Source organism: Opisthocomus hoazin, chromosome 11, assembly GCF_030867145.1.
Source record: "Opisthocomus hoazin isolate bOpiHoa1 chromosome 11, bOpiHoa1.hap1, whole genome shotgun sequence".
Taxonomy (NCBI): domain Eukaryota; kingdom Metazoa; phylum Chordata; class Aves; order Opisthocomiformes; family Opisthocomidae; genus Opisthocomus; species Opisthocomus hoazin.
Genome location: NC_134424.1, coordinates 21,596,645 through 21,620,262, shown reverse-complemented (window position 1 = coordinate 21,620,262; position 23,618 = coordinate 21,596,645). Strand labels below are relative to the sequence as shown.

Here is a 23,618-nt window from a genome sequence, read left to right as displayed (position 1 = left end):
TTCTCATGATACATACCAATGCCTTTCAGTTCTTTTTTCAGTGCATGTGGTTTTGTTTTCCATATTTCATAGTATTTTTCTTGTCTGGTATTTTTATTGTTTTTCTCAAACAATTTTTACATTACTATTTTGACTACCATGTTTCCAAAGATTAGATCATCAAACTCCTGCTCTGATTGCTGGTATGAAAATATTTTCCAGTAGTCTAGTAATACAATATCAACTTTTAAAAGCTATAAATATTACTATATATTGTTATATATAGTATATTGTTATAAATGTCATAAAGAGTTTAAGAAATGTATAAAATAAATGTTTATGGTTGTTATTAGACTATTTGCCTTTCAGTATTTTAGCAACCAAAATCTTTTTGTTAGAGACACTAAGTGTGGTGAGTCTGAATCTGGGCTTCATTTAGTGTTTGGAATGTGTTTTTGGCTAGCTCTTGATGGCCCTGAGATCTCATGACCTGTCCTTGCAAGAATATGAAAACACTGCAATATCAGTTACTCTTGTCTGATTTTGGTAGATTATTAAATGGGAATTGGGCAGCACAGACCCTTCATGGACTCCGAATCTTTCAGGGAATCAAAATGGAGAGTGTGTGGATCCGTCCCTGACCGCTCCCTTCCCTTCCGTGCAGCCTCCCACCCCGCTTGGCTGGGCTGCTGCTTTGGCTGCACCTCTGGGTAAGCGTGGGAGTTGGGCTCCCTCCACTATTTCATACATAAATCCCAGTTTCGGGATCTGAAATAAACCTTGCTGTGTCGTGGTACTTCTTTTTCTTGAGAGAAGACAGACCGTCGTGCTGTCATTTATATACTTGGGCATTTACTAGCCTATACATCTGTCACGTTGAGAGAAGGGAGGAGGAGCTGAGCAGGTGAATGACCAGGAACAGAACTGGGCTAAGACACTTGGTGTTTCTGTTGCCCTGCGCTCTTTTCAGGTTCCACCACAAATCTCCAACCCTAAAGCTTTTTGTGGTGGGGCTCAGGCTGACTGGTGGTCCCTTTCTGTCCCTTGGCACTGGACGCCAAGAGCCAGAGGAAGAAACCTCAGTTCCTTGTGGCGTTTGCAGAGGTAAAATGTAACATTAAGGGGCCTAATCTTCTCTAGAAGGTGACTGATGTTCGCAGTGGGCAGCAGAACATGAGTACAGTGCTTCTCCATATCCTCCTGCTAATTAATTACAATTAATTTATGCAAGCTAAAATGCCTATTGCGAAAACCAGCATTACCAGGTTCTTCGGGGTACGTAGGTAAAGTCTCAGCTCAGCTCCTGAGAAGTGGCTGTTTGGTAGGCGTAAGCTTTGACAGCTTCATTTCTTTCACTCACTCAGACCAGGCAGCGTGTTTTAGCAAGACGTGCTCCCAAACTGCTCGAAGCTTCAGAACGTCGAGCTTGGAAGGAGCAGTGCTGCCGGTCGGTGGAAACGACCGCGGGCGCGGTGGCAGCGAGGCGCTGGGTCCGCGCTCGTTGCTTGTCGCCGTCATCCGGTTTGGAGGGTCCGGGTCGTGCTGGCCGGTGGCACCCTGTCGGACCTTCTGTGGTGGGGAAGGGGAGCTCCCGCGCTGGAAGCGCAGGAGAGCGCGCTCGTGGCCACGGTGGCAGCTGGGCTGTCGTTCTGCCCGGGCCTGGCTTTGGGCCGTTTCCTCCGCTGGCCGAAGAAGCCCTGTCGGCTGCGAGAAGGGGTTCTGCGACAGCACGCGTGGGGCGAGGGCTGCCAGCGGGAAACCGGGCCAACACCAGCCCCGCTCCGACCCAGCGCCTCCAGCCTGGGGCCGTGCCCTCGCGGCTCCTCGGGCCTGCGGTGCCGCCCTCCTCACCTTGGAAACCCTGCTCGGCGGTGTGGCGGAACGTGCGTGCGTGGCCACGCAGCCAGACGCTGCCTGAGGGCCCGCTGTAACGCGGAGCTCCGCTCCGAGCAGCCGCTTGGCCACTGTGTTCTGTTACTGGTGCCAGAAAAGCTCTTCAAAGCGCGGAGCGGGGTCAGGCGAGCGGCAGCGCTCCCCTCGCCGCCCGCCTTCCCCGGTTTGCGCTCCCGCAGCGCGGCCGCCCCGTTCCACCCCCCCCCCCGGCCCGGCCCTGCCGCTCCCCGGGCCCGGCGGCGGCGCGGGGCGGGGCCTGGCGCCGCTCCCGCTTCCTCCTCGCCTACCTGCGAGGATGTGATGTCAGCGCCTCATTACCCTAATTATGCTGACCTCATCGGCGAGCCCAGCCAATGGGGCCGCCCCGCTCTCCCCACCTGCTCGGGGGAGGATCCCGTCGTGCCTGGGATTCCTCCCCGGGCCCCTGCAGCGGGGCCAGCGGTGCCTGCTCCGCTCCCGGGCTCGCCGCCCCGGCCCGGGAGGAAGCGAGCGGCCCTCCGCCCCCCGGCCCCGCCGCCCGCCCTCCGCCGGCCGCTGCCCCGGAGCACGCTGGTGAGTGAGTGAGTGAGTGAGTGAGTGAGTGAGTGAGCGGGCGGGCGGGCGGGCGCCGGGAAAGTTCGAGGCGGCGGGCGGGGAGCGGTGGGCCGCGGGCCGGCCGGGCGCTGCGGGGAGCGGGCGGGCGCTGAGGGGAGCGGGACTCTCCCGGGAGTGGGGAGTGGCCTCGGAGGCGGCGGCCGGGCTGCGGGAAGGGGCGTCCCGCCGGCGCCTGGGCCCGGGCCCCGCTCCCCCGGCGGCCGGGGGCCTCTCCCCGCCGCGGGCCCCGCAGCCCGGCCGCTCGGCGGGACGGGGACCGGGCGCGCTGACTGCCATCTTGACGCCTTGGCTGGGGACGGCTCGAGGCAGGGAGGAGACCCGCGGCGGAACCCCGCCGGGGCGCTGGGCTCTGCCTCTGGTGCGTTCCGCCGGCGGAGGTTTCCAATTCAACCTTTAGCAGCGCGGTTCCGGGCTGGCTTCGCGTCCCCCGCGGCGATCCGGAGCGGCTCCGAGCCCGGCCGGCTGCGTGTGGCACCGGGGCGGCGAGCGGGGCCCCGAGAGCCGCTCCCACCCGCAGCCGGGAGCGCCGAGGCCGGCTCGCTCCCCTTTGGCTGCATCGGTGCTTCAGCAGGGTTAAATGCGCCATACGGACGTGTTTCGATTAAAGCGGAGAGAGCCGGCTGCGGAGGAGCTCCAGGGTTCCTCCTGCGGGGCCGTTTCTCCGGTGGGGTTGCCTCTGGCTTTAGAGCAGGGAGTCGCTCCCGGAGCGCTCCTCGCAGGGCAGCAAACCGTGGGCTGTGAAACCAGAGAGGAATTCTCTTTGCAGGCAGCGATGTTCAGAACCCTGAGATCCAAAACCGTGCGCAGTCTGGCAGCAGTCTGCCTCTCCTCCCTCAAAAAATACATAAACTTTTTTTTTAAAGGCTCTTCTCTAAACTGCTTGGCCTTTATTTGTGTTTTCCACTCTGCCCACTTGTGAGGATATTTCTGATGTAAGGGTGGTTTTTGCTTAAATCCCCTACATTTCTCCCTCTTCTCGTTGATGCAGCAGTTATAATCTCAGTGTTTGGAATCGGTTACAAGAGCTATTTCCAGTCATAAGTAAAACACGGGTCAGGTCCGTTAGGCTCCCGGTAGAATTTGGGTGTGCCTACACCGTCTATTTGCGTTGGTGTTTTTAAGCAGGCTGTTGGGCTGGGACAGTTGTTGCTGCATTGCGTGTTGTGGGGATGGGGACGGGGGGTCTGGGTGTAGGGTGCTGTGCCGCTGGCCTTCCTCCTCTCTGCGTGGTGACGGCTCGGTGCGGGAGGAGTGCTGCCACCACCTAGCTCTTACAGCCACCTTCGAGCAGGAACTAGGCCAGTTCTGCACGCGATGAGCACCCAGGAGCGGTACTGAAAGGATCAGGTAGATCTGACAGTCTGGTAGTATTAAATACAGCGAGTAGCTACAACAGGGTAGAAAACCACTAATACGGGCCTTCGGGGCATGTTAATTGAAGAAGCACGTTGACGTTACGAAGCGTCGGGAGGTTCTTGTTTAAGCGTTTGTAACTTTGATAACTAATGGAGTTTGGAGGCACGAGAAGGTTGATTGGCTTGTTTTCAGATGAGTTTGAAAGTTTTCTGTTATAAAAGGCAGTTTCAGTGCAGTTCCTCTTGCTGCGGTTAGACGTTGCATGGCATGTTTGCCGCAGAACGTAGGAGACAGAGGGTGGGCTGAGCAATCTTGCCGACACGAGGCATGGTCAGGTTAGACTTTCATATTTAATTTCTTATGTTTGTTAACTTTTATTTCAAATACCATTGATAATAGCTTTCTTTTTAGAATGTTACCTTGTTAAGGAAGATTTATGCAACAAGAAAACAAAAAAGCACGAGGTAAAATGCCAAAGCTTTGCTTTAAGCTTGTAATTTTCTGTGTGATAACTTAAATAGTCATTTCTTCAGAAGACATGGCCTGTTCAAACATATTTTCTGCATGCAAAACAAGCGTGGTAAAGAAACCCCAAAGGGCTGAATAAATACTTTTTTTTTTTTTAAGTGGCATTTGGGTGATTCCTTTGGCCAAGTAGCCTAAGCTCTCCATGAAGGCTGAGAGTTGTACGTGCAGAAGGATGATCAGTGCTACATGGCAATCGCAGTCTGAACTGAGCGCTTAGAGTTAACTTTTCCCGTGGGTATCTCAACACAGGATTTATGTATCCGCAAGTCGCAGCTCTGATCTAGGTGCAGCTGAAGGAATTTAAATGTACTGTGGCTGCCGAGGACACGTGTTGAATGCAATGTGCTTATCACTCTTCTCAGTCACAGTACAAATATGTTTTAGTCTCTCCTATCTTAAAAAATAAAAGCTGTTGACCTGGTTTGCATCAAACTGCTGCTTTATCTTCCTTTCCCCTGTAAACTTATTGGTTGTGCTGATAAGTTGTGTCTGGATTTCCTCTTCAGTTTAGCTTTCAGCCGTTGAATTCAACTGGAGCCTCTTTCTCTAGGTACTTCTGGTGATGGATTTGGGTGGGAAGTGCTGTGCCGGTGTCTTCCTAGATGTCCACTGCTTTTCACCTCTTTCACTATCCTCTTCAGTTAATCGTGTTTTCCCTATACTTGTGTTTATCTACACTTGCTTCACTTTGGTCCTCCCTCTTGGTTGTTTCTCGAGCGTCCGGTGGTTCTTGTCTCACTCTTCTGTTGTTATAATTGGCTTTGTTTATTAGTCCGCTGCTTTTCCCTCCAACCTTATCTCTGCAATTTCAGCAGACACGTGAATTCAAGTACCAGAGTTTTCTCTGCATCATTGAAAAGTTCAGTCTTTCTCTCTCCGTGGCATTGGGTAGATGTCTATCTCTAGTTCACACCCAACAAGTTGAAGAGAGACCTCTTACGAGTGTCTGCTTTGAGATGTTTCCTATTAACGTGTTTGCAACGGCTGTTGGCTGTGCTGCTGTTCTGTCTGCCAGGCAGGTCTGTAATCCAAGTATCTTTGTGACTGGGACCTCCCTTTAGATCTTCATGTCCAAACTATGTCTGAGTTCTGCTGTTTTTTCTTATCTGCACAGCATGTCTTTTGTACAGGCCTTTTGTTCTCATCACCCAACTTTTTCCTCATTTCTGTTGTCTAACCTGACACTTTGGTTACCAGTTAAGCTCCTTTCTAGACCAAAGCCGTCAGATCTCCATAATGGAGGTTACTGCCGCAGACATAATCTTTCATGTTTCTCTTTCCTTTTTGGCCCTTCGCTATTCTCCCCATTTTTTTAAAAGAAAATCTAAAGTTCTTCTCCTTATTTCAGATCTTTCTTGACATACCCCACTGCGAATAATAACTGTGGTGGGACTGGAAAAATGTCTCACAGTTCAGTCTGCAGCCAGTCTCCGGTGCCAGTTTCTCTGCTGCCTGCTTACTGAGATTTCAAATAAGCAACTTGAGGGCTTTTCCCCGTGTGCTTTCCATGATGCTTGGCGGGCGGTCTGTAAGTCCATGAAATCACCCAACTGTTCGTTTTCAAAAGCTTTAATTTCTCTGTAGTCTTTGAAAAAATGTTAACAGGCATTTGCAAAGCGGAGAGTAGTCCGTAGGCACGTGGAGTTTGCAAAAGCTTGAGAAGGAGAGGGAAAATAACATCTTCTTTCGTTACTCTAATGGGTGTTGTGTTCTTCAAGTGTTGCATAAAAAACTTACTAGCGGATCAGTGTTTAGTAACTTATTTGTCTTTCGGACATTGTATCTTTATGATTTTACATTCTGTTTTTCAGATGTTTGTGTGCTGCGATGTAGGCGGGATGACAGACTAGGGGAGTGTTGAGTGGAAGCAGTAACTGATAAATAAGAAGACTAAGATATTAAACTAATATTTGAAATTGCGATAGCTAAAAATATCTTGACCTCTTGTAAAAGTGCTTTTGGCTTGTGTCTCTCTTAACTGTTAAGATTTGGTAAGATACTTGTGAAGCTGTTTCCATAGCGTTGAAGTCGGATCTATCCAGAGGAAGTTAAGGTTGTGCACTTGTGTTTCGCTGGTCACTTGTTTTCCCTTATGAGGTCTGGGTATAGAGCAGTACTTCCACGCAGGCTGCTAGAGAGCTGGGCTTTGACAGGGATACTTCTAAAAATTCAACTTCCATTCAGGTTAGTTTCTGCTGCATAGAGAGGTTTCTGTGTCATGCAGAGAACTAGCTGGCTTTTATCAGAATTCTGCTTTTTAACTGGCTTTTGTCAGAACCCTGGCGATGGAACTGTTCTTTCATTTCTGGAACACGATTCCTTCCGAGGACGAGTGGGCTGTTCTCTGAAGGCTGCCTTGGAGCAGCTGTAGCAGTTGCTGTCCTTGCCGAGGTGGAATTAGGCTTTCAAGCTCTGAGCTGTCTAAGAGAAGATTCCTCCTCTCTGTCTCATAGGCAACCTTTCTTTCTTTCCTGAACCGTTATCCTTGACTTGTTGGTTTAATTTAGGGGTAGAGGGTTATTCCATATTGTTTGAAAAGTAATCTGGAACTTGATAGCTCCTGGGAGGTAATTTTTGTAACTGTAAATGTGTGCAGCATGTTTAAAAAATTGCAGCGTGTGTGGCGCTGCGCCCTGGAATTTGCAGATCTCCGTAGTAACGGCGTCTTTTCGAGGGAGCTGGCGAATGGACACAGCGTTGTTCACAAGACCTTACCTGTTAGAGAAACACTTCTACAGCTCTCTCACAATATGAACTTTAATAATACGCAGAGCTACAACGCTTAGTTGAGGCCAGTTTTAGTGAAGTTGTTTTTAAAGTGTCTAATTTCCTGAGTGGAATTAAGACTGGGTTCCTGTTTCCTTCTCTCACTGTGGACTTCTGTCACCAGCTAATTCTCTTACTGGGAGTGTGTTCCGGAAAGGGACTGGGCATCTGCTACTCCCATTATTTCAAAATTACTGAAAAACTTAAAGAAAACAGCAATTTGTTTTCAGTAAAAGACATCTTAATATCCTTTGCGTTGTTCTTGATCAAGAGGGTTTTTCTAAAGCGGTGCCCAAAAAGCTCTGTGTGACTGACTTTGAAACCTAGGACGAGGCTGGTCAGTGCTAAGTCAGAAGCTCGCCAGCAGTCTGGTGTGCGTGCCTCATCTGGTCAGGTGCGTTTCAGTCTTTTTTCCAACTGAATTTTCCCTCTGTTAGAGGAATTTCTGTGAGAGGGTCAGTAATCAACAGTCAGGGGAGAAATAAAGCGGTGCCATTTTAAACTCCAAGAAAACAAAACGCAGGAAAGATACCAAGCATCGAGGTCTAAGGGATCAAAGTGGCAGGATGCTGGAGGCTGCTTTGGTGAACACTCTCTTCTAAACCTTTCTTTGATTTGGAAGAGAGTGTGGCCAAACCTGATATACAGAAATATTTAATGAAGACAGGCTTAGTAAAATGAGAATCTGAGACCTTGTCTTCTAAAACCTCTCACTGAAATGTACTGTCTTTAAATGAAAGAGTTACCTGATTTTATAGGTTCAGTTAAAATACTGTTCTTGAGCAAAAGCTGATTCTGACGGGGAGGGAGAGTGCGTGTTGTTATCCTCAAGCGCTATACTTAGTTATTTCAAGTATGTCTCCTCTTCTTGCGCAGTTCTGTGGAAACAAGACTGGATTTAATTTTTTATTGAAAAAATATTTTTGAAACTTAAAAATACTTCATGAATATTTTAAAATAATACTTTAAAAATTCATTCTCTTCTGCTTTAAAATCTTTGATTAGTTAGTAAGTCTTTGACATTATTTAGGAAGAGGGAGGGAGGGGAAGGAGGTTTATTATTTATAGTGCAAAGTCAAGGAAATTGTTTCCCAAACATATGCTTTTTGTTAAGTCTATATACATGTGTTTGAGATTTCTGTAGTTGCCACTACTTTGTGTGGTGTTTTTTTTTTTTTAATATATATTTAAGATCACACTGTAAAGGAAGTTACAGTAAGCAGCTCTTATGGCAGGATAGCATGCGAGTTTTGCGGGGAAAAAAAACAGTGGAGTTGTTAGAAGTCCTGGGTTTTCTCTCTTTCTCCATTTGTTTTCTCAACAGTTCTATCTCTGCTGTTGCCTTCTTATTTAAAAACACAGATAAGTTGTTGGCCTTTTAGCAAAAGCATCCTGACAACGTGTTATTCTCTTATTCCTTACTTTCCCTTTTGTTTCTTTCAGAACTTCATACTGGAACTTCTTTTTTAGTTTTGAAGACATTCATGTGAAACTTTGAGGGGTTTACCTGAGCCATAATACTATTTTTTTTAAAATGGGAGAGTCTGTTGCTTAGCATGTTGCTGAAATATGTGTTTTTATGTGATGGAATTAATTTTTCAGGTATAGGAATTATGTGCTGCAGGGGGAGAAAAAAGAAGGAAAAGCAGCTGCCGAGATGTGATTATGATTATAGAAGTTACAGTTTTCTGTGTCGTCGTATGTATGCACATGCCCAGAGTGTGTTCACGAGTAAGAAAATGTCTCGATGGTTTATAAGCTTTGGGCGATTCCACTTTGGGCACAGGAGAGCATGGAGTACAAGTTTATTGAAGACTGTGGAGCTAAAGCCGCCTTCTGCTCACGTAGGCGGTCAGGCCAGCCGTCGGCTTCACTGCAGAGGAGTTGCACCTCTGGATATCGTCTCAGGTAGCTATGTGTTGGGATGGCAGGCCGGCATGTGGGACGCAAAAACACAACGTACAGCAGATAAGCTTGTTGCAACCTACGTGAGCAGTGGTCATCAGTCAAGTACATGAAAATGTGGTCTTCTGGTTTGTTTTGGATGAGTAGTTGGTGGGAAAGCGAATTCCAATGTTTCCTTGTGTTCAACAGGGACTTAGTGCAACAAATCCTGCGCTGGCATAACGTGAAAAGAGCAGCAGAAACCTGGATTTTTGAGTCTTTCTACTGTCATGCTCTTGTTGTTTATTACTAAAACCTGATGTGTGTAGGCTGTGAACAAGTGGCATACCACCTAGTCTGTCGTGGTAAGGACTCTGTGAGTTTCACTCTTTGAATTCTCTGAATTTTCCAGGATCTAGAGAGGAATGGAGACTCCATTGGACGTTTTGTCGAGAGCAGCATCTCTAGTACACGCTGATGATGAGAAACGTAAGTCTGAAACTTAGTTCTCTGCTCTGTTGGATCCGGGTGCTTTATGTTTGCACTATAAATCAGCCTAGATGCTGGCTTTATCAGTCTTTGGATTTTAATGAATCTAAGACAAGTAGAAAAATGTCTTCAGAAGCCCTTAAAAGGTCGTCTTCCTCGGGTGCAAAACCAATACCTTGCATTTAAATTGGTTAGTGTGCAAGAGAGAGTCATTCCTGTTACTTGGAAAATGTACTTAACAGTTCATATAAAGGTGCCCCTCTCCTCCCAGGTGTATTTGCATTATTAGTCGACAAAATGTTGTACTAGAACTGCTGTCAAACTGTGGACTGTTGGAGAACTCACACTCCCTAATATCAGTTAGACCTGTTTGCCCTGAAGAACACATACCTGGGTGGCCGTGAGTGGCTTGCTAAGGTGCCTTTACAGCTCATAAGAAACTGTGATGTTGACTGTTACCATTAGTAATGAGCACTTCATTTTTCTTTCACTGCTACTAGCAGATGAGTACAGGATGTTAACATTGTCAATGATGTCCACTGCAGCTGCGGAGGCTCGTCTTGCCTTGCAGAAGTGTTGAAGATGGGTTAACTCACGTTAGAATAATGTTTTCAATTCTGTCAAATTGCAGTGCTACTTTGTAGTTGAGGTGGTTACCTGCGTGCTTAGTAATAAATGTCTTTGCCGGCTTTTCTCCGAGCAGCGTAAGCACTGAGGAAATGTGCGTCTTGGGTATCGACCTGAATAGATGGTAACTAGACAAATGGTATTTTGGATTTCAGACTGCTTTTGTGTGTAGCTTCTGGGCATAAAATCACGTTTTCAGAGAAATTCAGCTTTTCTTCTTTTGGCCGTTGTTCCTTTATTCTTCATGTATTTTTTGAAAAGTAACTGGCTTGAATGATGAATAAAAGAACTGATTTACTGCTGTTGCTAACCGACTTACTAAAGTGATTGCAAAATAAACATGGTACGTTTGGACGATGAGTCCCAGAATTTTTGTGTGTATTCAGACAGTAAAGATAGCAGTAGCTCTTTCAGAAGTTTGTAAAGTGAAGGTTTCGTACCCTGATGAGCTCTGCTGTGTTACTGGCTCCTGGCTTTACGCTGAATGTTGGTTTTGCTGTTCTTTGCTGTTCACCTTACTGCTGGAGAAGTACCAAGTCTTCACTGATCCCACTGTAGTAGGGTGATGGGGTTGATGGCTGCAGTTATTGACTGTTACTGGTAAAATGAACAGCAGCGCAAGTCCCCAAGGAGAGAATTTTAGCCATGATTTTAGCCTGGGGGATTTCTCTTGTAAACTAACTTCTATTTGTAGAAAAGGCAAATGCTTTGCCTATTTTCTTTTGACTACACTTTTTAATATATTTTTTGAATATGTGTTCTGAATTTTCTTAAGCTTAAATGCATTCTTTTTGGTTAACTATTGCCTAAGACTCTGGTTTGATTTGGAGTTCCAGAGCGTAGGAATGTTGGGCTGAATGTAGAGAATTCAGAGGTTCAGTGCAGCTTGCATGTAAGGAAGCCGCTGTGTATCTGGTTCAAATTTACATTCCTTTAGTCTTGCCACTTAGACTTAATTAGATTTACACCCTTCCGCCACTTCTAACTTGTGCTGTCTCCCACTTTGTCCTGTTGTTGTGCACATCGCACACCAAGAATGCTGTAGTGTGAAGAGCTGCTGAAAGGACAAAGTGAGTGGTCCGGAGCAGTCCCTGAACTTGCACTTTTTGTGTCGGCTTCTGGAGAAATGGCACCAGCCAGAGCTCCGTCTGTGCGGCGGAGTGGGCGCTAACAGCTTGGGGTTGGTCTTAACCGTGAATTTAGCAGTCATCCTTGAGCTTTCCACCGAAGGGCCTGCTGTGCTGCTCTGGAGTTGTAGCAGTGGCCCTGCCTGTGTTTCTGTACCCCCTGTTCGCTTTGTCTCGCAAGTACGGTGCTACACAGAGTTCCTAATACTCCAGTCGTGACCGGGAGTGGAATAATTCCCTTTTACTTTCTTTTTTGCCTTCTCTTCTTTAAATGAGATCACTTTCAGATACTTGGTGTCTGAACAAACTATTGAATTTATCTCAGTGATGTTTCTTCTATTTAGGTAATACACACCGGCAGTTTTCTTGTGGATTCATTGGAAAAAGTTCCAACAGTTTCTTTTTGACTTTTCTAATGATAGCGTGAAGTTTCCTGCTTCCAAAGTTCTGAATAAGGAATTCAGATTAATGTAGTTTCTGAAACATTTCTGTCTTACCTGACATTTTTTGGTTTTGTGCTGGAATAGAAATTTGTCCAACAGAGAACTTCAGATCTCCTTTGCGCATTTCATGGTCAAAATTTTATTCTATTTTTGAAGGGACAGCAAAGGAAATGTAGCTATATGCTATCCTGACATAATAAAGCTACCAAGTAACTAGTGGTTAGATTCCACGAGTGAAACAATAAATGTGCTGGTGAAGATGATTCAGATCACCTCAGATATTCTGGTCTACGCTATATGCCATGTAAGAGTTGGAAACTGCTGATCTGCCACTTTTTAAAGATCATTTTAAGCAATGAAGATACTAATTTTAACAATAATATCTCAAAATTATTCTTGTTCAGAGTAGTTTAGTATGACAGCTTTTATAAGAAAAATAAAGGTAGTCTTAACATTTCTTCTGTCGTCGAGTATGAAAAGTATATGCAGAATGTATATAAAATATTTTTAAAGTTAGACTGTGTGTGCTACTACACAAGGTTTAAAGCCAGCTGAAGTTGATAGTGGTCTCTAACTCATACATAGCAATAATTTTCCCTACTTTTTTTCTTGAGAATGTTAGTACTATTTGTACACAAATCCCTGATCCTCTTGCAGACATCCGAAATGGCAGACTGTCACACCCTGACATGGTTCAATCCCATCTAAACCTCAACTTCAAACTATTCTATATAAATCAGCAGACTTCAAGTGCATTTACGGAATCCAAGCAGTGCAAATACAGGTTCTTGTTAAAAAAACAGGTTTATTTCCTGAAGCTGGTAGGTAATTAATTTTATTCTTGTTTGTCTATGTGTATTCAGAAGAGGAATATTACCAGTGTTTATGAATTAAATTCTTTGTAACTTGGAGGATCCTCTTGTCTCTGTGGGCACTTGCTGCAGTGCCAAGTAGTGCAGAATTGTCTTGGTGTGTATGCACATCACCTGTATTTAAAACAAATACCTCTAAACTTACCAGCGCTTAAAGAAATGAGACGTATGGCCTTGTAGATTTCCAAGAATGGTCACTGGTTTCTTAAACAAACATGACTTGGCAGGTTTTTTGGGTAGGATTGGGTTTTTTGCAGTCGTGCCTGTGTCAGTGAGGTTGACCTTCAGCGATATGTTCGCACTGTATATTGCGTTTGGTCGCATCTCTGTGTTGCTTCCCGAACTACGTACTAGATTCCAACAACTCCCAAGTTTAAATCATTCTGCACTTGTTGTCAAAGAAGATTTATGAAACACATTTCATTAACTACCATGTCGTGGAAACGATTAATTCTGGAGAAGAAATGATTACTTGAATTTTGTATTTGTGAATATTACCACTGTGATGTAAGCGATTATTGAAGCTTATGGTAGAGTGGATCTGTGCTGAAAAAAGCCCAACAAAACAAGCTGAATAAAAGAAGACAGGCACTCCTTTAGAAGTGATAACAGTTAAAGGAAAAGGTAAAGAGATTTCCTGATGGAGTTTGTTGTTTACTTGCTGTCCAAAGTTGGCCTTTCATTTCAGTGGAAGGAGAGCGTACAATGATGTAATTATTAGCCAGTCGTCTGGAGGCTTGCGACTAATTGCTTGCTTGTCAATAGTGAAGGGAAGGGATCTGGGAAGTCTGGGCTGTTTATGAGCAGCCGGTCAGTGCCCGAGTGGGTAATGTGCAACTATTTTATCTGTAAGGTTTTTCTGGTTTTTTTTTTTTTTCTGTGCTTCAGAAGTGGGCTTTATGCAAAGTGAACACCTGTAAGACCTGTGTATGTATGCTGTCTTCTTAATGCTATCAAAGCTGGAAATTTTACCAAATGTGGGTTATTAGACACTTGCAAAAATCAAGTTTACATGAGGTGCTTCATACTACTCGTTACTCTTCTGTTCCTCTTCTTTTCCTCCTCTTTTCTTATACTGTTCTTACTGGGGTTATACTGATCTCTCATGCGTTCAGGATTGAAGTTGGCTATTTTTAGAAGACCGCAGTATAAGCTGGTGGTATTTAAATAAAGACAAAGAATTACTGAAAGTACAGTTTTTCTTCCTATAATTGTGTTGAACAGCAACTGTTCAAACATCCAGGAGGATTACAATTTCATATTTATTTCATACAAAAATAAGGGATTTGGGAACTGCTCTTTCAGGTATAAACAGAGTTTTAAAAGCATAATCTTGTTATTGAGGAAAATGCTAATTAGGGCTTGCACTTGCAGCATGTGTTAAAAGCATGATGTACTCAGCCTGTGCTGGTTTTATAGTAACATTTTACTTCCACTTCCCTCCAATGTGCAAGTCCCGTTTCAGAATATGGGAATGAATGAGAAAAAACATGTTGTTTCTCACACTCTGGATAATACGGTGAAAAGTCTGTTGCTGGCAAACAGAAGGAAATATCTTTCCAAAAGGAAGTGAAAGGTTTGGAAAGAGCTAATAAATGGCACAGTGAAGTCCTGGGTAAATAGCTTTGCGTTTTAATGCACTGTACCAAATCCGTACCTGTTGATTCTTGACTGACGTTTTGAAAAACTGATACAGGACTACACTTGGGGAAAAACAACAGCTAAAAACAAGGAAAAGGTGCTCTTTGATCAAGCCATGCTCCTTGCAGATGTATCATCAGTCGCATGTGTCATCCTTGGAAGCCTGGAGCTGCTGTTCCACACTTCTTCCCTGTGAACACTGTTACTGTTTGGCAGCAGTTTCTTTTATGTGGCTTGGTTTAATCCACTTCAAATAATTAAGCAAGACAATACAGTTGATATTTCTAGTACAGAAGAATTATTGTGCTTTAAAATCCCTGCCCTAATCCGTTTTGTAATAAAATCCTCACGTAGACAAGACCTACAAATCAGTTTTTATTGTTCTTCATTCATATCGATCAGCTCAGTTAGGAGGATGAGTTTTGTGCTGGCCACCATCTCATAATTAATGAATATGCAACGATGGGTTGTTTTGGGTAGCTGGTCCTAAAAAAGATTACTTTAAGGCCGAGTTGAGAACAATTCATCTTTTTTTTAACGCTCTTGAAGAGGATGATGAATCTGTAAGCTTATTGTCTTTTAAATACAAAGCAGGCAATATTTATAGTAGAAGTAGACTTGGGTGTTGCTATTTGTGTTGAAGATAGTGAAAAATTTCTAGCATCACCAGCACTTTTCACCTACGCTACTGTTTGTTGTGTAAATTTATAGCAAATTATGGGCAGTGAGTCTGAGGCAGGCTTTAATATCAATGCTTGCAGAAGCTTAAATAGCTTCCATCCTACTGCGTGAGCGCTGAAATCGGCACTGAAAATATTTACGATGCTGAAGGTTTCTTGACTGACTGAAAGCGAGGAATTTCATGGAACTTGCTATATGAGGGCAGTGAGTACAAAGACAATCTCAGCGATCAGTTTCATTTGAGCTTTGCTTTTTGGTGGGTTTTGGGGGTTTTCCTGGGGTTCTTTTGTGGAGTTTTTTTGCTAGAGATTCACCTGCTTCGGAAAAATGGGAAACGGTGATAGCATTTTACACAGAAGTGAAATAGCAGTATCATGTCACAGTCCTGGTTTATTTTCTGTTTGCGAGTTTACCCCATTCCAAGTAGAACTGGGAGGGATAATGCACGCTTGTATTACGAATGAGAAATATTATATAGTAAAGTATTACTTAAAACAAGATGAACAATGGGGACCTTATAATGCTTTTAAATGCTAATAAATATCTGCAGGGTGGGTGTCAGGAGGACGGGGACAGAATCTGTTCAGTGGTGCCCAGCGACAGGACAAGGGGCAGCGGGCACAAACTGAAGCAGAGGAAGTTCCAGCTGAACACGAGGAAGAACTTCTTCCCTCTGAGGGTGACGGAGCTGCTTTCTGTGCCTTTGCCTGGGCAAGCTGGCAGTCATTATAGATAACCATAAGGTACCGTTGCCAGCAGGGCTGACTAAATCACTATCTTGTTTTTTCCCAATTCAGGCTGTATAAAAATCTCCCTTGTAGTGAAAAGGTTGTACGTGATGCTTCTACTAAATCTTGCTTCCCGTGGCTTTCAGGACTCCTCCAGTAAACAGAGGAGCCTGTTTTGATCCTCCTAGTTTTTGTTTTGTAGGACAAGACTTGCTGAAATCTGGCTTGTCCAGGGTGAGGGCAGCACAGCCATGTTAACCCAGCTCTTTCTTTTGCATTCTGCAAATACATTTACCAGTACTTTGTATGCATACTGTTCTTCAGTGCTTTCAGAGCTTGGGGATTTTTAATCGGTGTTTGTCAGCTCTTGGATGCCTCATTAGCCAGCCCGGTGCAAGCTTTCATTTAGAACTTGACGACGTCTTCAGAAGACTTTTCCCTTATTGGGTTGAAAGGAGGGTGAGAAGTTCTTTGTGATTTTTTTCTCGTATGAAAATAAGTGGACTCTCCATATGGATGTTTGTTTCTTATTTTATGGTAAATTAAGATATTGATTTGGTTGTCTTTCTGCCGGGTTGGTGATTGGATGAATATCTCTGTTGGCTCAGAGATGAGGCAAGTAGTTGATATAGACAAAGGGTTAGGTCTTGAAAATTAGAGGTAGGGTTAGACTTTGCTGTTCTGCAACTCAATTTAATATACTGAGTTCTTTGATTGCAGAAATTAATGTGCAATTAAGTAATTAAACAGCTTGTATGAATTAGCAATTGTGCTTGTGGTCAGAGCTTATCTGTGATGTCTATCGAAAGAGAAACAAATTTTCTGGGGGAAAAGCTAAATTCTAAGAAGCAGTGTCAGCAAAATTCCAAGTTTGTAATCCCTCAACAGCTACGAGAGGTGTTAAAAGCAGGTTTGTCAGCTAGTTATTTACACAATTTTAATCAATGGTAGGGGAAGAGAGAGAGTCCTGTTAGTTTCGGAGAGGAATTTGCGGCATAAATAATCTTTTTACTGAAAGGGGGAAAAGTATGGAAGTGTGATATTTCAGTTTAGTGATGATGTGATGGGAAAACGTGCGTGGTTCGGTCATTGAAATGCAGCCTGAATCAGCTGTTCTGCTTTGAAATATATGAACCATACAAACCAGAAAATACTGATATCTTCACCGTTTGAAATATCAGTTAATGTGGTTTTTAGTAAAATACCTGAATGGCTGAATTCCTGACCTTCTGCGTTTTGTCTTTCAAAAGCATTTAGCTGTTTGTATTACTCAGTGTTTCACAGGGTAGCTTCCTGCAAGTGGTGTCAGGGCCACTTCATCGTTTTCAGGGTTTTCTTGAAAGTAGGAGTGTTAAATTGTGTAACTGGTTGTTTGGGTGGGTCGGTTTAGTTTTTTTAAAAAAATTAAAAAAGGATTCTTACCTCCAGAAAGCTTCACCCTTTTTTTCTTGAAGTTTCTAGTGGCAAGGAAATGAAGAATGAGTTATGTTTTCAGCTTGTTAAATAGGCTGGAAAATGGGGCAATTGTCTGCTTGGCGCCTAGATGTATTTTAATAACAGTGGAACACCATTAGCATAATCAGTGGAGTGATAGTAATGCCTTCGGGAACAAAAGTGTCTATGCGTTTTTTTCAAATTAATTTCATAAACATTTGCAAGAGGTTCAGCTGCCTGCAGTCTGTGACCGTGTTGTAGCATCCTTCGGCGTACCAGATGTTTCTCCCCAGCTGCACCGGTCGGCCGCTCGGGGGTCCGGAGCAGCGGCAGCCAGACAACGCGTCTTTCCGTGCCGAAGCCTTTTTAGCTAAGCGGCGGTAAAATAGTCACAGTGGTTGGTGGCATCAGCTCCAAGTAAATGATGTTTACGGAAACACTACCTCTTTAAATGTTGTTTGGCAAATGGAGGGGAAGGAATCTTCTTACTAGAGTGGAATTTGTGAGCAGATACCAACCGTTGCTCTGAGCATTGCAGCTGACTGAATACCGTGTTGTGAAGCGTGGTGGCACATAGAGAGTAACCGTACGGAGCTTGTCAGCGCATGTGCTTCTAAATTGTAATTTCCGAAGTGCTATACTTGGAATTTTGTGCTCAGTTTGTCTATTTTACGATAGTATATATTTGTTATATCCTGAATTTTCAAACAATATGGGGAAATTATTCAGTCGTTAGGTTTTGTCTGTGAAGTTTTCTGGCGGTGACTGAAACGACGTAAAGGGACTGGTTTTTACAGTTAGGCAGAACGTACTAGTGTGGAATTCTGGCTATTCTACATGTGGTAAATATTATTTGGCTTTTTTCGTTAAAAAAAAAAAAAGTTCTTATTAGAAATGCTGCTGGCTGACTTGTGAAATGCAGGGTGCTTTCCCAGGGTGTGCTTTCCCCATCTTTGAAAGCACAGAGAATGGGGACAAGCTTGGAAACGTCAGTGTCACCCGCAAAAAGCTAGCAGAATCAGTCAGAGGAAAGGAGTTAAAATATTTCAGAACTACTTTGGATTCAGTATATTTACTGTTGTGTATTGCTTTTCCTTGTTTAATGGTTTCTGTAGGTACTTACTTCAGCCCTTTATCCCTGCGCCTGGAGAGGTTAGGAGTCGCGTGCTGTCCAGCTCCCTCGTCTCCTCTTGCCAACGGGGAGGCTGGCCCCGGTGCCGCTGGGGTTCTGCCCGCCCGCGGCCGTGCCCTCCGCGCTGCCTGGACGTCGTGTTCTAGGTGGGTGCTTTGGGACAGAGACCGCCTTTGGTGCGGTGTGGCAGTTCTGAGTTTTGTTGATGCGGCCGGGCAGATGTGGAGGTGCCTTTTTCTGTACGCAAACGAGAAGATGGTGTTTAAGAAAGGAAGTATTATTTAAGTAAACTTTGCGTTCAGTTAGGGTTTTGAAAACCTCATGCTGAAAAAAAGGTGATTTCAGTTAAATACACAATTTTTGATGCACACACAGTATGTTAAAACAGTATTAATGTTGTAAAGTCAATTCTTTTAGAAGCAGCGCAGTGTTAAAGTTGAGGTGGTCCCATACAATCTTTACCCCTTTTTTGGTTGTACAGTCTTTAGTGAAGTGATCATAGAATATTTACAGTTGTGTTGTAAATAGAAATGATCATAGAACACTTACGGTGCTGTTGTAAATAGAAGTATGGACATTCTTAGTTAATGAGCGTATGTTTGGTATTTTCTTTTTCCATGCTGGAAACCCAGAGTTTACTTTTGGTATGCCATTCAGATTCTGACCTGAAGGAGGAGGGATCTGAGCATAGGTTGTCCAGCCCAAGATAATGTCCTAATTAATGGCTTATGAAATAAAAGGAGGATATAGTCAACTATCACGCTGTTTTATTCACTCATGCCTTTTCTTTAGTCATTAAAAAAAAAATTGCAGCAATCCTTTGTTTCAGGCTGAAGAGAACATATTTCTCCCCCAAGAAGCAACAGCAAGATTACTTGCTTTTAATTTCCCCCCTCTTTTGCTGCTGAATCGAAAATCAATTACTTGTGTAAGCATAATTCTGGCTACGAATCTGCTATGCAGCTATGAATAATGTCACTACAGAAACTGCTGCCATCCAGAAGTTTAAAAGGAGAAATGCTTCCATTTAGCAAACTGAGGAGTGATTTATTACTCTCATCTGGGGTTTTTTTTCGTTCTGTTCTGATTTTGAACTTCATGACACATGCATTAAAAGGTCCCCAAACCCACTACGCTGTATTACAAGAGTACTTTTGTCAATTCACTAGAACAGTATTGGATTAGGTGATAATACTTTTATGACACTGGAATGAAGTTTGCTTTAGATATATATTTATTGCTTTGTAAGAGAGAGAAATTGTAAAGCAGGAGTTTGGCAGAAATAGTATTTTGTGTGTTCTTGCTTTAAGTCGAATAATTTTAGTACATGCACTAGGCTTAATTTTCCTGAAACTGTGGCAATAGCAGTAACTGCTTTTATTTTCTGGGTCATGCCCATGCTGTCTGTTTGGCTCAGGTGAAGACATCTGTGCATTACAGTTGTAACTTGATTACTATAAATCTCTGACTGTTGCTTGCTTGCTTTAGAGCCGGATATGTCTGGCTCATGATAGCAAGAGTGACAGTTTGTCTGTGGCTCTGTCTGTCTGTCCAGGTTTTGTATCTTTGTGCACTTCTTGCTTAGCCTGACCTGGAACGCATTTGGTTATGGAAACGTGCAAAAAAGTTACTTTCCCCTCTGAAAGTTCCCCTCCAGATGATGAGATAAATTAAGGACCACTTTCAGTAGTTTCTATCAGTAGACAACACAGTGGTTTTCAAACAGTGGTCTAGATTTCAGAGACATTAAAGTTCAGCAGTGTTTGCCTTTGATTGAAATCCGTGATCTTACTGTGCAGGGGCCTCAGTCTTTGGGAGACTTTCATAATATATTTATTGCATAATGCTGGCATTTACCGTAATTATATTGTTTTATGTGTTGTCATATTTACGTAACAAAACTTTTTAAAATTTATTTTTATTATTTTATTTCAAAATTATGAGCTGTATTTTTAGAAGTATAGTCGAATAGTTAATTAGCTTTAAATGTATTAACGTTTGTAGTAGTCCTTAATAAGGTTGTTACAGATTCATAATATTACTGTTCTCTTAAAAACAAATATGTGAGAAAGCTAGGCTTAAGAATGTCATTTGTCAGTGTTTGAGTATGAAGGGAAGTACTGGGCTTTCCACTGCCTTTTTCTGTGGAAAGGAGAAGCAATTTGGAAATTTTCAGTCTATCCTTCTTGCAAAAATCTAGATAGGTGGTGGGTTGTTGTTTTTTTTAGTGGAATAATAGTTAACTAATCTCGATGGAAGCCTCTGAGCTGTCTTGACTCTGCTTGACTGAAGTCCTTGATAGACTTGATCTGAGCTAGTGGCACTGACCGGTTCCATGAGGCAGTGGGTCAGCTGCCTTAAGCCCTTTGCCTGCGCTTCGCGTGGCTCCTGACAGATGTTTTGCCTTTAAAGGTCGGCTGAGCTTGCTGACCAGACGCGCCCCTTGCTTCCCAGAGCATGCCAACAGAGTTGGGAACTGGAATGCAGTCTGACATCGGGAATGACATTTCACGGATTTCTTTCTCACTTCCGGAGTTACTCAACCAAGTCTCAGATAGCCACTCTGACAACGATGGGCAGAGCGTGTTTTAAAAGGATAATACAGTGTCAGAAGAAAAAGATTGTATGGAGAGTTAGAATCTGTTGCTATTCTGAATAGTTTAAGGCAGAAGTTCTAAGTGCGTTTTAGTAACGTGTACTTGTGTTACAGTAGGATATAGAAGCATGGTTGTGCTAGGCATGGAAAAACATGCATAAACTAAATTCCTGTCCAAAATGTATGGTATGTGTATCTGTGGTGCTCAAAACAGCCACAGAAGATTGGTCAATTAATGGAATCAAACACCATTCTTGGAAAATGGAAGTGGCAAGAAAAACTTGCCCGTCAGAAGACCAGAGAAAGGCACGAAACTTCAGCAAATTGTAAGGTCTCCGCAGCAGACTGTTAGCTCTTAAAATCAGAAACTCTGTTTATACCGTAATGTATTTTCAGGGAGAGTCGTCATTTGCTGCTCCGTTGGAAGGTGAGATGTGTTGTACCACAGCAGAATTCCGCGTCTTGTGAGTGGCCAAAGTCCGGAGCAGGAGGTTTTTCCTGAGCCGTGGACGGTCGGGTGCTGGCTCACGCCTGAAGCACGCCGGTGTAGCCCGTCTGGTGTGACGGGGCGGGAATGTGATACGGGTGGTGAATCCCTGCTGGGATTCCAGCAGGTGCCGTAGGGATGTGTTTGCCAGGTTGATCGTGGGTTATGGGAGAGAACATGTGGTAGACTTGCTTGTGTGAATTACTGCTGTGCTTGTTACGGTGCGCCTTAGCATGAGTACTTACTCCACGGTGTAATTCACGGTGTCGTTTGGCATGTGTGTATATGTTTTGTCAGTCTACTGTATGAAAACGTCCATATTTAATCGCTACTGATGAAATAGCTGTTAATGAAATAATCCTGCACATTATTGGTTTCTTGACCAGCAGCTTGGCTGAAGGATTCAAGAACTCTGTTGCATTCAGGAGAGGGAAAAGCTATCATGTTTCTTCATTTAATTCTCTCCTCAAAAACTTACTATCTCCATTTCTGTAGGTAGACGAGGAGCAAACAAAGCGGTACACCCACACAACTACAGTGTCACGCTGAAATAACGACTCGAATCTGCTTTAGCTGCCTTTATTTTCACGTGCTTCCAGTAGAGATCTCCCTGGCTAGACTGCTTTTTAATGGTGACCTGTTCATGTTTGCATGCATATGTCTAGCTGATCTTTTGATAGTCTGGCAGGTCTATTTAAAAATTATTTTTCTTTTTACCTCTCAGAAATAGGGCATAGTAGTATTATGGGCTGTTCCACTGACCTTAATGCAATCACATTAATGCTACTGTCTTTCTGCTTTTAATCATACGCAAGTATTAATGAGTAACGAGAGGAAGACTGTGACAATAGGAAAATGTAGGTCCTCACCACTTATTCCCTCCACACAATCACTGATCTGCTCAAACATGAGTGCTTATGTCTCCTTACCTGTTTCAGTTATTAATAACAATAGATTTGTACTTTATGGTAGAGCTCAAGTCATCTCAAGTCGGTTTTAAAACAGGACAGATACGCTCGCTGCCTTGCAGTATTGTACTAGAAAGAAGATTATGGGAGAAAGGGTCCAAGCATGGGATGGATATGCCGAGCCTGAAGAAGTTTTTGTGGAGTGGCAGAGATGGATGTTCTGGTAGAACAGAGCAGTAATTGCGGAGGTGGTCTCCAGCAGAGTGTAACCCTGCTGGGGCCTGCCTGGGGAAACCTGTGTGTGCCGCTCGCAAGCAGAGGCCCAGGTCAGGCCTTCTGGCTGAAACGCGAGGTGAGATGTGCGGGGGGCTACGCTAGACCTCACGGTGGTTGTAAAAAGCTGAAAGGTGATGCGCCCGCAAGGTAGGAGGTAGTGGGCGGTGGACTGCCAGGAAGAGTCTGCTGACCACTTCAGTAGGCACTCTCCCCTGTGACGTAGTGTGGGATGCCGTGTTCTATGAATATAATGAACTTGTGTAAGTTGTGAATATAATGAACTTGTGTAAAGTACTAAAGAAAGATTTTAGTGGAATGCCTTTATATATTTCTCAATTTGGATTCTAAATATGTTTTTATGTACTTTTAATTTCCTTTTCCTCTTTGGATCCCTGCTCTCCGTTAAGTGAGAAGTTACCTTTTTCATTTATGGCTGAAATTGCATGTTCATTGAAGTAAGTGGAAAATATTTATACAAATGATGCTTTTTTGTGACTTCTTTTCCTTTGACTGTTATTACGAAAAAAAGATCATTAATTCCTCCAGTAGGTGTGGAATACCTGTTGTGTCCTGTGAGAAAAAGAAGCTATGGTGTACATGAGAATCTTTTTTAAAAAGTCTCCTTCATTTATTTGCTAATTTTTATTACCTACTGCAAGCTGCAGATACTGATTGTTAATGCTGACTGTGAGAATTGGGCAGTACACGGCCTTGATTTGTCATCTGCCTGTTACCTGCTTTTAGGTGCTGTGGTTCTCAACTTCTTGTGACCGGGACTTTTGTTGTTGTTGTTGCCCATGCTTGAAGTGCTGGATGCAATGCCTAGATAACGGCTTGGAATTTCTACTGGGGTAGAAATGGCCGTAAATACCTTTCTGCCAAAATGATAAACCCTTTTTATTTTTGCCTGAGACAGTTTAGTAATTTCCTTTGCGTCTATAGCTCATCCAGTCACTCATTCCTGGATGTCCAAAAAAAGGGACTAACATATGTCCTTTCCTTCTTGGTCACTTTTCGTATCATTAATTACTTCATGATGCGCCAAAACTCCAGCAGAGCTGTGTCTTCTTTGAAAGAAACCTTGGATTCTCTTTGTCCCCCATATTGGAGAAGAAATCTTAGGTGACTTTTTACTGCATTCTTGTAAAACAGCATCTCAGCATTTAAAGGCAAATGT

At 43.6% G+C, this 23,618-nt stretch overlaps 1 protein-coding gene across 2 annotated transcripts in view; it reads left to right on the top strand.

The window, feature by feature from the left end:
* Positions 1 to 2,316: 2,316 nt before the first annotated feature.
* Positions 2,317 to 23,618, top strand: part of VGLL4 (vestigial like family member 4) — a 91,897-nt gene continuing 70,595 nt past the window's right edge. The window contains exons 1-2 of one of the 2 annotated variants that reach the window (XM_075432436.1): positions 2,317 to 2,424; positions 9,413 to 9,489. In XM_075432436.1, the coding sequence (XP_075288551.1) occupies positions 9,426 to 9,489 (64 nt within the window). In that variant the 5' untranslated portion in view covers positions 2,317 to 2,424; positions 9,413 to 9,425. Of the gene's footprint in view, positions 2,425 to 2,808; positions 2,825 to 9,412; positions 9,490 to 23,618 lie in introns of those variants that run through there. The other variant, XM_075432437.1, reaches the window with a different exon arrangement.